At 48.9% G+C, this 15134-nt stretch overlaps 1 protein-coding gene across 8 annotated transcripts in view; it reads left to right on the top strand.

Annotated features, from left to right (window-relative positions):
* Vgll4 (vestigial like family member 4) overlaps window positions 1-15134 on the top strand; it is a 116662-nt gene that overhangs the window by 93046 nt on the left and 8482 nt on the right. The window contains exon 1 of one of the 8 annotated variants that reach the window (XM_031382979.1): window positions 9301-9877. The exons of the other annotated variants lie outside the window; for them this stretch is intronic. Within the exon in view, the coding sequence (XP_031238839.1) occupies window positions 9540-9877 (338 nt within the window). The 5' untranslated portion in view covers window positions 9301-9539. Of the gene's footprint in view, window positions 1-9300; window positions 9878-15134 lie in introns of those variants that run through there. 8 annotated transcript variants of the gene reach the window in all.

Below are 15134 nucleotides of genomic sequence, written 5' to 3'. Positions count from 1 at the left end.
GGGGGGGTGGTTACAGAAGCTGGTCAGAACTTTGGGGAAGGGGGACTTACCAGGAGTGAGAGAGTGTGCTGGGTCATGTTCTAAAGGGACACACCTAAATCAGAAAAGCAGGAGTGATTGATGCATCACGTCAAAGATATTTATTCAACATTAGAAGGTTCCCTTCCCAGGCCCCAAGGCATTCAGCTGGGGACACAGATCGCAGCTGTTTGGAATAGAGACAGTTAATCTGGGCATTGCCTTGTTGATAGAACTCTTCTTACTGGAACACAAAGTCAACCTGTCCTAAAATAAAGTTCTCTTAGGTCTCAGAAAAATCCAACTGAGGAAAGAGGAAAGATAAAGCAGGGTTAGCTGAGGGGCTGGCCAGGGTGTGGGCTGAGGGGCTGGCCAGGGTGTGGCCTGATGGACTCCTCTCCTCTAAGGTCTCCCTACTCTCTGTGCCTCACCAGGAGGAGGAGGAGGCTGGAGGAGCTCTGGTGTTTACGCTTGCCCAGCCTGGCACTTGTCTCCTGCTTTGCTGTACTGTTTGGTTGAAACACTTTATTTTTACTCTATTTCACAGTGTCTCCTGAACACACTCAAAGAGCTAAAAACTGTCCTGGGGTGTGGTGATGGAGAGAAACCCACACAATGGGGGATCTGAATTCTGGATCCTCTGCTTCCTGGCTGGCAGAGAGGCTGGGCCTCTTCTGTTCCTGCTGCTTGCCTTCTTGTTGCCTCCCTTGCGAAGACTGAAGAGTCGGCACTAGGATGTCAGGCACAGTGGTGCTTACCTGTGACCTAGCACGTGGGAAGCCGAAGCAGGGGACTGGAGAGGCCATGGCCAACCTGGGCTACGTAGGAATAGTCTCCAGCAAAAGAAGGGAGGGTGGCAAGCTCATGGATCATCAACAGAAACAATTTCAGCACTAGGTGTTGTGGGAGTCTGTTGGCTCTCCTTAGGTGAGCTGAGGATAAGCAAGTTCAGGGCTTCAACTACTGCGGAGGTTGTGTGTTGTCGGAGCTGCTGGGTACATGGAGGAATGGCTATGCAATTTTCCAGGTTCTGTCAGACAGAGTTTTCGGCCCAGAGTTTCTTCAAGGGAAAGAGCCTTTTTCTCTGGGGCCTTTGGTAGTCTGGCGTGTGATCCTTCAAAATCCACGTGTTGAAGCCCCTCTCCTCCAGTGTGATGGTCTTTGGAGCTGATAGGGTTAGAAGGTGAGCCCTGTTCGGGTGGGGTGAATGCCCTGGTAAGAAGAGACCATAGCACTCCGTTCCTTCTTTCTGTATGAGGACTCAGAGGAGGACTGCGAGCTTCGATGAGTTGCCAGCCAGGGGTGCTGCACACTGGTCGTAGGCCACCAGGGACTGCCGTTTAACATGTGCTGTTTAGATCTATTGTTGATGCACCACGGAGCATACCTTCTTTCAGAGACTCGGCCTGACATAATGAGCAGTTGATTTCAGAATTTTGTTGTAAACTTTCAGACCCTCAAAGCTTAACTTTTAAAATGAAGTGGCTGGGTAATTCTCTGATACAAGGCTATTGAGTGCCACCTTTAACAGTGGGAACTTTCAGGGTGTCCACTGAGGGCCGAGAGATTGAGGAAGCTGGGCCAGGTTCTCCTTCATGCTCTTCCCACAAGTTGGCAAATTTTGGGGTCACTTGTAATTCCATGTTGTGATGACTCCAAAAGGAATCTCTTTTGGCCTATCCTCCTGTGATCCCTATTTTTGTGTTCCCCTTTCTACCTTGGGGGTCACTCTTCCCAAGATTTTCCTTCTTTCTTTAAAAAAAAAAAAAAGGGCTGGCGAGATGGCTCAGTGGGTAAGAGCACTGACTGCTCTTCCAAAAGTCCTGAGTTCAGATCCCAGCAACCACATGGTAGCTCACAACCACCCATAATGAGATCTGATGCCCTCTTCTGGTGTGTCTGAAGACAGCTACAGTGTATTATGCTGGAGCAAGCGGGGCCGTCCTGAATTCAATTCCCAGCAACCGCATGATGGCTCACGGCCATTTGTGCAGCTACAGTGTACTCATACACATAAATAAATCTTTAAAACAAACAAAAAAAAAAGAGACAGGTTTTCCAATGTAGCTCTGGCTATTCTGAAACTCGCTGTGAAGACCTAGGCTGGCTTTGAACTCACAGAGATTGGCTTACCTCTCTCTATCTTCCAAGTGCTGGGACTTCTGTGTGCCACCATGCCCTGCTATACTGAAACTTTCAGAGGGATTCTGTTGCTATGGCAAAATACCTGAAGCTGTTTAATTTACAATAAACAGAAGTTTATGTAGCTCACTGCTCCAGAGATGGAAGTATAAGATTTTTGATGAGGTCTTTGTGCTGTATCATAGTGGAAGATCAGAAGAGGAGACAGGAGACAACGGCTCTTGAGAACTAATCCACTTCCCTGAGAGCTAGCATGGTCTCTGGAGAAGGAGGTGGAATCCTCGTCAGGGTACTCCTCCCCATACCACCACATCATACCCAGTTTTGGAGACCAGTGACAGACAGCATCTATATGTGGCATTTGTTGTTATCTCTGCTTCCAGGCTCTGTCCTTCTCATTGCACTGACCCATTAGGTGATGTCATGCAGGCTGTGGCATATTTGGGAGAGTCTTGATATTATCTATGGCGAAGACCCGCTGGTTACACAGATCTGCCTCGTTTTGCATGTACACATGTAGGAATTTCTTCATGTGACACTCCTCCATGTTCATGGTTGATAAAGAGCTTTCTATTTACTTCGAAAGTCACCTCCTGTTTCCTGCCCACATCTCTGTGTTATACTCACTGCCACATTCTGCCGACGCTATCTGCCAACTCTATTCCATGTAGGCATTGACCTGAGTTACACTGTAGAGTAAGCATGGCATGGGTCACATTGTAGACCCCCTCCCCCCACTGCAAAACTTCTTTCTGGGCCAGGTTTGTGAAGTATTTGTCTCCGTGGTTCTTGGTCAGCTATCACTGTGCAGACCCTAGTCCCCAGGCTGCCGTCTGCCTCAGGCCCTCACCTGGCCTTACTTGAGGACTCCTGAGCTATTTAGAAGACCCTCCTCCAGAGATGGCAAGTTAACAGTATTCCTAGGACACGGTGGAACTTGAGATAATGGTGTGCCTCTCTCTGCCTGCCTCTGAGTGTTCATCTGTACCAGGGCTGGGCCTTGTTCAGTCAATAGCTCTATACCTAGTATAATGCTAGATAATCCTTGGGGTTAGGGCATTCTGGGAATAAGAATGGAACAAGAGAGAGACCTGAAGTTCTCTTCCTTTTGATGGAGTTGAATCTTAATCCCACCACTCAGAGGCAGAGGCAGGCAGATCTTTGTGAGTTCAAGGCCAGCCTGGTTTGCACAGCTGGAATTGTACTGTCTTAGGGAGCATTGCCTGGGGCACCTCCTGTATTCTGCAGCTGTGCTCATTTCCAGGCTGGGACAGAGTCAACTACAACTTTCCTGTCCCCCCTCTTCCCTGTGCCCCATCTTTTAGAACAGAAATTCCTGGGTCCCCTTGGACCTATGGAAGCATCTCATTGATATCTTATCTTGGTGTTGACTCAGGTTTCTGTGTGAATAAAATGCCTTTTTTTAGATCCTTCTATTTACATTTCTTTTTTCTGCTACTGGGGCCAGGCCTGGTAGATGTGAGGCGTGTGGAAACCAGTGATGCAGTATGGTGGAGTGAAGAGTGCTGGTGTGATCTAGGAGTTGCCGACTAGCAACACAGTCAGACATCTGAGATAAAAAGATGCAAGGAAAGGCCTGTATATGTGGCTAGAGAGATGACTCGGCCATTAAGAGCATTGACTATTCTTCCAGAGGACCAGGGTTCAATTATCAGCATCATGTGACACTCCCTTTCTGGCCTCCCTGTGTACCATACATGATGTGTTTATAAAAAGATAAAGAGGTAGGGATTATGTTCTATGGATATGTGGTGAGGTATGGGGGGAGGGGATGTCTCAGCGGTCCATGCTGAGGCATCCCTTACCCCTGAGGGACCAGCCACACAACTGGTATAGTATAGAATAGAGTTTATTCAGGGCATGGGGAGGGGAGTTAAGAGGGTAGTAGAGGCGGGGAAAGGCAGAGAGAGGGAGAAAGTAGAGAAGTAGAGGCCATGAACACGTGGAGAGAGGGGGAAGGGAATGGGGAAGGGGGGGGAGGAAGAGCCCAAGAGGGCAAGAGAGAAGCAAGAGAGCAAGAGAGAGGGGAGGGGGCAAGCAGCCCCTTTTATAGTGGGTCAGGCCTACTTGGCTATTGCCAGGTAACTGAGATGGAGCTTAGACAGAATGCTAACAATACATACATATGGTTCATATACATGCATGTATACTTATGCAGGTAAGCACTCATACACATTATCTTTAAATAATTTAATTTAATATTAAAAAAGGATAGACAGACACTCTCATCTTAGAAAAACTAGCAGTCTGTACCCACATGTCCTTCATATTTGCCACCAGACCCTCCGTCAGGGCTCCACTTTCTTTTTTTTTTTTTTTTGAAATGGGATTTTTTGTGTAGTCCTGGCTGTCCTGGAACTCACTCTGTAGACCAGGCTGGCCTCAAACTCAGAAATCCACCTGCCTCTGCCTCCCAAGTGCTGGGATTAAAGGCGTGCACCACCATTGTCTGGCCCCATTGTGAAGTAAGGATAGTTACATTCTAGTAGATTCACTGTGTTCATTCATTTGAGTGGCAGCTCAGGACCAGTGTCAGCCACTGCTTACCTTCCTACCCTCCTGCTTTGGGTCATGCTTGGTCATGTATTTCTAGGCAGAGCTGTAAGTGGGGCAGATGAGAACTGGACCCTCTGAGCCACCAGGAGCTGCCCCTTCACTCCTGTCCCTCCGGGAGCCAAGCTGAGCTCGCCTGTCAGGTTTTCCTGCAGAGCCTGTGTGTGGGACACCACTGGGTCTGTCCCAGGGCTGTGTCTCCTTGACTACAGAATAAAAGCCACACCCCTTGTATGACCTTCAAGGATGGAGGAGCCTGTTGCGACAAGCTCCCTTCCCAGTAAGCACCTCCCTGGACTTTCATGGAAACGTTGTGGTTAAATTTTAAAAGAATTCATGGAAATCTCCATCGTCCCTCACCTCAGGCCAGCTAAGTATGTGTCGTCTGCCTGTGTGACAAGCAACTCTGACAAAAGTCAGGGCCAGTACACAGGATGGCTCTGCTTTCTCTTTGTGACCTTCACCATGGCATCTTAACGCCGTCATTTTCTGCTCTTACTGGGCCAGCCTCAAGGATGGTAGCATCCTTGAGGGCTCCGGGCAGAGAGAGGGCAGAGAGATCGCTATACATTCCACAGCCTCAGGTTTAAATCAGGTTGTTGTGGTCTGTCTATCTGGCATTTACCCTTCCCACCCATCCCCATGCCCCCCACGGTGACACTCTATATTCTGGGACTTTGCAGTGAGCAGGCTGTGGCACCTGCCCTTGCCTCTTGGTTCTCAGCTGGTAACTGCCCCGTGACCCTTCTTTACTGTGAGTGACACCTTCTACGGATTGTTTGTGTCTGTCTCTGTGTAGTCTAAGTTGCCGAAGATTCACAGGGCTTCTGCCTCAGCCTCCAAAGCACCTGGGTGGGACTCATGGCCTGTGTTCTTCTAGCTCTCTAAAAAGGCTTTTTCTTAAGTTTATTCATTTTTTTTAAAATTGATGTTTTTAGGGCGGGACGTAGTTACAAACATGATGCTTCAGAGATTTTTATATAGGAGAGCTGTTATAGACAGGGTTTGGTGGTTGGTTTTGGTGCCAAGGGACCCAGGAATTGTCCTGGAGAGTCAGTGCCCATGGACTCTCCTGTTGGACCAATGGCAGGGGCTGCTTGTCCATCAACACCGGGGGATGCTTTATCCCAACCAACCAACCCATTGTGAAGTAAGGATAGTTTCATGTGTCTCTGGCCTGCTTCTTGCTTTGGCTCCCTAATAGAGCTACGAGGGCTGATCCAGGCACTTTGGTTTGTAGGTGCCTGAAAAGGTACTATATAGTGCCAGGCCAGGCTGGGAGAGTGATATTCAGTGCCCAGAGTACAGTTTCTACTGAGTGCACCCTCCCTTTACATGGTGGGCAAGTTGAGGACCATCTGCATAATAAAAAGGGATTTAGGTCTGGTGTGTGGCCACTGTGTGAGGGAGACTGAGCTTCAAAGCAGGCACAAGGGAGAGCCAAAGAGAAAGGTCTTGAAGGAGGAGGCGGGTTTGCAGGGCACACTGGCTGAGAGGCCAGGGTGAATTCAGCAGCTCAGCTCTGCCCTAGAGTGGTTCACTTTTTCATAACTTGACCAGTACTCCAAAGGCCACTCTGTCCAGCCAGCTAGTTAGACAGTTTAACTTAAAAAAGCAAACAAATTCGCAAAACAGTGCTTTTATTTATTTGTGGCAAAGGTTTCATTTCCTTCCTAACCCAATCAAAATAGGTTGTTTTCCCGTGGTCGTCAGTTGTTTACTTATTGATAATTCATTTGAAGCTCAGGTTAGTTACCCCTTCTCCCTTTCTTTGTCCCTGCTGAGCTGGAGATGGGATCTGGTAGACAAGCTCTGAGCTATAACTGATGGTAGATAAGCTCTGAGCTATAACTGACCCGCAAGTGGAGTCTGTAGACTGAAAGTTGGAAACGTGGGCATGTGTATAGTGGGGAAATGTGTGCATGTGTGTACTGGGGAAACATGTACGTGTGTGTACTGGGGAAACTTTGTGCATGTGTGTACTGGGGAAATGTGTGCATGTGTGTACTGGGGAGACATGCATGTGTGTGCTGGGGAAATTGTGCATGTGTGTATTGGGGAAACATGTGCAATGTGTGCATTGGGGAAATGTGCATGTGTGTACTGGGGAAATATGTGCATGTGTGTACTGGGGAAACATGCATGTGTGTGCTGGGGAAACTGTGTGCATGTGTGTACTGGGGAAAAGTGCATGTGTGTTTGGGGAAAGGTGCATGTGTGTACTGGGGAAACTTTGCATGTGTGTACTGGGGAAATGTGCATGTGTGTACTGAGGAAATGTGTATATGTGTATATTGGGGAAATGTGTGCATGTGAGTACTGGGGGAAATGTGTGCATGTGTATACTGGGGAAATGTGCATGTGTGTACTGGGGAAATATGTGTATGTATATACTGGGGAAACATGAATGTATGTGCTGGAGAAACATGTTCATGTGTATACTGGGGGAAATGTGTTCATGTGTGTACTGGGGGAAATGTGTGCATGTGTGTACCAGGGATCTTGAATTTCTACCAGCAACAGCAGCACGCTTGATAGATAACTGATATGGTGGCTTCTTCTTCTTCTTCTTCTTCTTCTTCTTCTTCTTCTTCTTCTTCTTCTTCTTCTTCTTCTTCTTCTTCTTCCTCTTCCTCTTCCTCTTCCTCTTCCTCTTCCTTCTCCTCTTCCTCTTCTTCCTCTTCCTCTTCCTCTTCTTCCTCCTCTTCCTCCTCCTCTTCCTCCTCCTCTTCCTCCTCCTCCTCTTCCTCTTCTTCTTGAGAGAGCAAACTGGCCTCAGATTCACTCTGTTGTCAAGGGTAACTTCCAATCCTTCTGCCTTCACCTCCCTAGTGCTGGGGTGATAGGCACACCATTACACCTTGTTTATCTGCTGAGGATTGAACACAAGGCCTCATTCATTCTGGGCAAGTGTCCTACCACCTGCGCTATAGCCCTTGCATGGTTGGTTGTCATCGTTCTTTCATGGGGCTGTAATCTGCTGCCTGGGTGTGCGCATGCTCCCCAGTGCTGGCATGGGGGCAGGGACGGGGGCATTTCTCCCAAGATTCCCTTGGTCCTCCTTAACTTTCCTTTCTTTAATGATTGCATCTGTGAGAGTTAGCATCCTCACTCAGAGCCCTGCAGCTCTCCGAGTGTGCCTGCTAGCCACGTGTATTCTTTGACTAACTGTCCGGCAAGCTCTGTCCTGTCTTCCAGTCTTTGGAATATTTATAGTGTTTATAAGAGAAAGACCTTTCAGGCTATGGTGATAGCTCAGTTGGTAAATGGTACCTTGCAGGCATTCTGACTTGAGTTCTTCCATCCCTAGAACTACATGAAAAAGCTGGTTGAGGGGGCACACTCTTTAACCCCAGTGCTGAGGGGGCAGTTTCCTGGAGCTTCCTGGCTGGTCAGCATAGCCAGTGAAAAAGACAAAGGCCTTAAAAACAAATCAAAACAAAACAAACAACAACAAATACACAGGCAGTGGTGGCACACGCCTTTAATCCCAGCATTTGGGAGGCAGAGGCAGGCGGATTTCTGAGTTTGAGGCCAGCCTGGTCTACAGAGTGAGTTCCAGGACAAACCCTGTCTCGAAAAACCAAAGAAACCAAAACAAAACAACAGCAGTAACAAAAAATAAATCCAAGGTTGATGGCCCAAGGTAAACTGAATGGCACTGGAGCCTGACCTCTGTGCTGGCATACACACGTGTCATATACTCCCCACCCCCCCAACACACAGAATGTTTTGTTTGGATGCGATTGGATCTCTCACTAGATCTTTTTCTTTAGCAGGAAAACCTTCCAAAAGTGACTGAACTGTGTTGAAGAACACCATACCCCATGGCTAGGACGGGGCCATAGTGACTGCTCAGTACACTCTTGTGATGGAATGAAGGAGCCTTATTTGTATGGACCTCTGTGGTCTGTTTATCTGTGCTCTTCCTAGTTGCTTCCACACTGGAGCTGGTGCGAGCTTGAGGGGATTAGCCCTGGCTACAGAGGTGGGGTGTGACTGTAGAGTGGAGCTGAGTGGCTGAACAGGGCTCCTCGCCCTTTGGAGAAGGGGTAGGTGTGTCTGCATCCTGAGGCCTCCCTGGCTGCCATACCTCCCTCTCTCTTTCTCTTCCAAGGCCTTTCCTGGGCATGCGTGATACTTGTCTCTTGTTGGTAAACTTTGAAATCACAAATGAAATTGTTTTTATTTAACCATTTTACCAGCTGTTCCCCTGGGCTTGACGAGTGCAGCCTTTACTAGAAAGTCACACTCCTGAGACACAGTGTTGTGGACACGGTTGCTATAGACAGTGACAGTTGGCAGCGTTGGAGGACAGCCTTTGCATCTCTTCTTTTTTATAAACTGCCTTTTCCTCCCACAAGAAACGCTCTTTCATTGGTAGGCTTTCATCCTCTGTGCCACAGGTCTGGCTTACGAGAGCCTGCTTGATATAAATGCTGTTCTGTTGTGGTGTGAAAGGAGCCAGCAGGCCCATGCCTGTTGCAAGTAAACCTTAGGATCTGAAGGAACCAGACGGGGCAGGTGACTCCCCTAGAAACCGAGGCCCGCTGGCCTGGGATAAGGTTCAGAAATCTGCAGCTGGGACGAGATGATGCGCTCACCGGGGCTAGCTGTGTCTCAGTGCTGGCCTTCAGCACTTGTCACAGAACAGCCTCTCAAGTGGGGTTTGTGAGGAGGGCAAGAGGGAGGACCAGAGAACCCACAGAAGCTGAACTGCAGGCCTATCCCCTCCCTCCTGCCTCGCCCCTTCCTGCCAGCATTTCCTTTGGCCAAGTGGTAGAGTTTGCTAAAAGCCTGATGTTATGGAAGGTAGGGAAACAAAGAAAGAGGAAGTGGCTCGCTGTAACTCTGACGGCAGATCTGTTTTCTCTGAAAATGGAACTGCAGCGATGCATGCAACGTTCTTGGCAGGCGGCACTCTGTCAATAACGCCTCCCAGGAGTTCCCAGCCTCTCCCAGGCCCGCAGGAAGCTTCCCCTGCAGCGCGGGGCAGGCAGCCCCGCACCTCACACCCTCCTCCCGGGGACTCTTATTCTGACGGGGTGCGCGCAGCCTTGCCTGCCAAGTTTGTGAGGCCCAAGGCTTTCTTGTGGGAGGACGCTGGGCTGTCTTCATGCTCCTTGGCAATGATTAAAGTGAGGTTAGTACCAAAACCCCCTTTCATTTTATTCCCTTATCCTGCCGTTTTCAAAGCAGATGGCAGCACTGTATTTTCAGCTGTAATTAATTTAAGCTGGGGGAGGCAGAACTGATGGGCTCAGTAGGGATGTTCCTTGGGTCCCTGTCTCCTGGCCACCCGCACCTTGTCCCTAGCTGAGAGCCATGCAATCACCAGATCTTCCTGCTAGGGCGAGGGGACTGTCACAGAAGTAGAGTGTGGAGGCAGCTGGCAGGATTAAGGAGCACCCAGGTTCAGGTGAGGCTGTCACATGACAGCGGCTAGTTGAAGGGGAGCAGATGCTGAGGGTCCCTGCTCCTACTCAGCCCAGAGACCAAGCTTGCGCCTCTGCTCCCAAGTTTATTCATGACCGAAGGTAACAGAAAAGCACTTGGTAAAGTCCAGAGGCCTTAGCCACTTTCCCCTGGACACTCCACTCAGGTTCCCCTGTCGCTCAACATCAGCCAGCAACCTCTTGACCTCTCGGATCTAATAGAAAATGCTTTTGTCCCAACTCTGAGGACCTTGCACAATACCTCTACCAAACTCTACCCTGTGCCCTGGCCATCTAAGCTGCATCGCGCCTGGCCCCCCGGGGAGCTTGGGGAAGGACCTGTGGGTTGGAGTGCCCTTGTTGTAGGAGTGGTGCAGACACACTGAGGACACCACATACTGCTGCCACACAAGTGGTAGCTATTACTGTTAACATTAGCCACCCTCTGAAGACTTGAAGCAATTGTTCTGGGCTCATAGTGAGAAATGGGAACCACAGTTATGTGGCTGAGAGACTCCCAGAAGCTCACAGCTGATCGCAGCCACAATCCACACTGTCTTGTGTCCTGGCAGCAGGGAGGAGGGTGTGTGCTTACTTCTGTGGGGCATGTTCACAGTGTTTGTGAGTGTTGCTCCCACAACCCAGGACAGCTGTTTTATGAAGGCTTATCAGTTCTGTGCTTGAGGACCAGACCTGAGCTCTTGGCAACCTTTCTTTGGTTTTTCTGGAGTAGTAAGGAGGGACAGGTGGTGAATGAGAGACACGGTCTAGAGACCCAACCTGATATACTGCTGGTGATCTGTCAGAACTTCTACGGACTGAGTGTTAGACTGAGAACCACACTGTGACCCAACAGCTCCTCTTCTGGGAATTTACACAGAATGATTGAAAGTAGAGTGTACTGGGTCCTGTTTGAACACCTAGACTCACAGTGGCTCTGTTCACATAGTCAAGAAGTGGGGACAGCACAGGAAAATGTTCCCCATTAAAGGGTGGGTGGCTAAAAGCATGTGTTTCCATGTTACAGTGAAATACATTCTGCCTTAAAGAGGCAGAAAATTCGAACTCATACTAACACACATGGCTGAACCATGAGAATTTGCTAAGCAAAATAAACCAGAGTTAAAGCAACGATGGCACACGTGCTGACTTTTGACAAGGCCTCTGGCATGGAGAATGGTTGGCTCATCATGAGGTAATGTAGAGTGGCTATTCTCTGGACTGGCTAGCCTGGGGTATTAGTGCTTAGTGAGGACAATAGAGAACTCTTGGAGGTGGGTGGTGGTAATGGTTTGTATAGTGTGTGGATGCACTTAAGTGCTACTGGACAATGTCCTGAAATATGGTATTGTAGGGGCCGGAGAGATGGCTCAAAAGGTTAAGGTTTCCACAGAGGACCAGAGTTCAGTTCCCAGCACTCATGTGGTAGCTAACAACCTGTAGCTCCAGTTTTAGGGGATTCCATACCATCTTGTGCGGACTAACACTTATACACGAAAATAAATCTAAGGAAAAAAATTAATGGTATTGTATCCCTTACCGTAACACAGAAATAAACCACAGGGCCAGTGGTGAGCTTTGGTTCAACTGAAGAACACTTAGGCGTGTCACAGGGAGGCAAGAAAGCCAGCTGTCCACCGCTGGATCCCCTCATGCACTGGTGAAGTTGGAGGACTCCAGGGGCAGCGACTTCAGTTGAATGGGTTCTGAAGAGGAACCACAGGAATCTGGCTTTTGGAAGCTCTTGTAGGGTTTAGAATCCTCTACCTGGGTCTAGGGAAAATGCTACATCAACGTTGAGCAGGAAGTTGGGCCCCATACTCATGGTTTTCTTTCTTCAGAGCTCCAAGGCAGCTCTAAAGACAACCGTAATAGCCAGGGCATTGCTGAGATGTGAGTAACCACCCAGGAAAGCAAAGTGTGCAGCTCAGGGAGGGAGAATTCTAGATGCTGACAAATGCCTACTGTAAGGGACGCTGAAGCAAGAGAGTCTCAAATTGGAGGGCGGCTTCAGCAACGGAGCAAGGTCCTGAATGAATGGCCATCGGGAAGGGCAGTTTTGTGACTGAGAGACCAAGCTCTGTGTTTATGGGGAGCTTCTAAGATTGGAGGACACCAGCCGGGTGGAGGTGGCACATGACTTTAATCCCAGCACTCAGCAGGGAGAGGCAAGTGGATCTCTGAGTTCGAGGCCAGCCTGGTCTACAGAGTGAGTTCCAGGATAGCCAGGACTACTCAGAGAAACCCTGTCTTGAAAAACCAGAAAAGAAAAAAAGAAAAAGAAAAAGAAAAAGAATGGAAAGTCGTGAGCTGTAACCAGCCTAACCAGTTGCTAGCATACTGGAGTGTTTCCAAGGACCAGGGTAGCTCTCAAAAACCATCCTTCCTTAAAGTAATTTAAAGCTTATTGCTAAATTCCGTAGAATGTATTAAAAGAAAGGAAGTCCTTCTCTTCTCCAGTGTTTGGAGAGATGGAGTTCAGCAAGGACAAGCCAGGCGCTTGGAGGCAATCATAGCCTTAAACACTGAGGGTCTGTGTGGTCCAGATGGAAGGCCTTCGGGCCCTTCCTTTATTTATAGTGTAATATGGAAACCATGGTAAGTGTCGAAAGATCTCTTTCCTGGTGCCTATCTCATTGCCATCAGTAGACTCTCAAACCTAACCTAGCTCTAATGGAGCTAGCTCTATGGTATGTTAATGGCTGATTTTTGTTGTTGTTGCTGTTATTCTTGGTTGTAGTCTGTAATTTCTAAGGTTAGTCAGGGTTATAGATGATCTGAGAAGAAAAACCTCCTTTTTAGTTTTTTTTTTTTCCTTTTAAAAGATGATGGCGTACACCTTTAATCCCAGCACTTGGGAGGCAGAGGCAGGAGGATTTCTGAGTTTGAGGCCAGTCTGGTCTACAGAGTGAGTTCCAGGACAGCCAGGGCTACACAGAGAAACCCTGTCTCGAAAACAAACAGACAAAGATTTATTTTATTAATGTGAGTACACTATTACTGTCTTTAGACACACCAAAAATGGTTGTGAGCCACCATGTGGCTGCTGAGAATTGAACTCAGGACCTCTGGAAGAGCAGTCAGTGCTCTTATCCACTGAGCCATCTCTCCAGCTCTCCTTTCTGGTTTTTATTCATTGTTGAATCAATGTGTGAAAGACCCCACAGCCACAGATTGCTAGCACTCCTGTGCAGGATATGGCAGTGTGTGGTGGGTGTGCAGCCATGTGGACTATACACGTATATGGGATGCAAGGTGTCTGCTCTAGAGCGAGTCACAGGTGGAGCTGAATTGAAAGGGAGGTTTCTGTATGACCTCACTTTTCTTTTTAGATTGTTATTTTTAATTTATGTGTGGGTGTTTGATTTGTATAGTGCACACAGAGGCCAGAAGAGGGCGTCAGATTCTCTGGAACTGGAGTCACAGATGGCTGTGAGCCGCCATGTGGGTGCTGGGAATTGAGACTCGGACATCACCTTCTTATGGTACAGAGCACTGCAGGCCTGGGCTAATCCTCACACTGGTCTTGTTTTCACCTATCACATGTCCTGGTCTGCAGTTCAGAGATTACCACTGTGCTGAAGGAGCCAGCCCTTTCCCTGGTGCTTGGGTCCCCTGGTGGTGCCAGGTACTGCTGTGGCTTGGTAGTGCGGTACTGCTGATGGCTTGGTGTTTGTTGCCGAGTGCTGGCAAGGCCGGCAGGGGAAGAAGGAATAAAGTTCCTGAGTTTTTCCAAAAGGGAGACCGTGGCATAGAGACATGGTCTCTGGAGGCACCTGTCACCCACTCAGAGGCAGGTGCTGAAGCCTTTCTGTTCTGAGTGGCTTGTCTGAGGAACGAAGTTACATCTCAGCAGCCATCTCGGTGGCTGCTGAACATGCCCATGCCCACCACACCCCTTGGGTAGGGTGAAGCTTCTGATGTTCTCACCCAAAGTCTGATGCTGTTTTCTAGTGATCTGCTGCAAATGTGCAGAGGTAAAACTAGAAGCGAGCCTTCCTAAGATTTAGCTGGAGGCTCTGAAAGACCTCGGGGCAGCACAGCGGTGGGGAGTGTGGCTGTTTCAGACCTCTCCCCTCTGGTGGATGTGCCATGGTAGAGTACCCTCCTAGGGTTTCTCCTGGAGCCCCGATGGAGGAGCTGCTCTGTCCGCCCAGCCTTATGAGCCCCTTTGGTACTGATTACTCCCAAGAATAGGTTTGCTTTTTGAAATCCAGTTCATTTACAAAACTGCCTGGTGCTGTGCAAGACGCCAGCTGATCCTACTCTGGTTGCATCCCTCTTGGTGGCTAGGGGGACTGTCTCTTCTCTCCTGGTCAGCCATGACCTTCCTAAGTGTTGGAAGCTTTGGACCTGCATACTCTACGGGAAGCTGAGGGTGGGAGGTGGAGGGAAAGGGAAGGTGGGCTTCCAGGTAGGTCTGCAAGGAACTGGTACTGGATGTCTGGCATATTCCCAGCCTCTTCCTTAACCCTATTCTTCAGTCTTCATCTCAGTGGTCCAGAGTCCTCCCTAGGGGGTAACAGTATAAAAGCCAGCCCAGTGGTGCCTGTTGCTGGGTGGAGAGGGAGTGGTCTAGAGGTTTCTGCCCATGGCAGATGGGGCAGCTGGAATTCGGCAGGAAGAGCCTGATGCTTTCCATCCCTCTCTAGTTTGAGGACTGCCTAATGCCAAAAACATAGTGGTTGTACTTTTTAGTATCATTCATTGAGAGACTGCATAATGACAAAAACAGCTGTACACCCAGGAGCAGCAGGGACCTTAAATGAACATTTATTAATCTCAGCAGCATCTCCATTCATTAGCATCTGAGTGTGCATGTGTGCAGCACATGATCTGTGGGCTCTGTAAACCGTGCTTGGCATGCACATGGGTTCTTGGCCCATTTGTGTGTAGTCCCTGGGGGCTTGTGGCCACAGGTGGACTAGTCTTTGCTTGGCTAACATGGGGAGCATAGTCGTGTCT

The sequence above is a fragment of the Mastomys coucha genome, unplaced genomic scaffold (genome assembly GCF_008632895.1).
Source record: "Mastomys coucha isolate ucsf_1 unplaced genomic scaffold, UCSF_Mcou_1 pScaffold20, whole genome shotgun sequence".
Lineage (NCBI taxonomy): Eukaryota > Metazoa > Chordata > Mammalia > Rodentia > Muridae > Mastomys > Mastomys coucha.
Note: the sequence above shows the minus strand (reverse complement) of the source record. Positions and strands in the feature narration are given on the sequence as shown.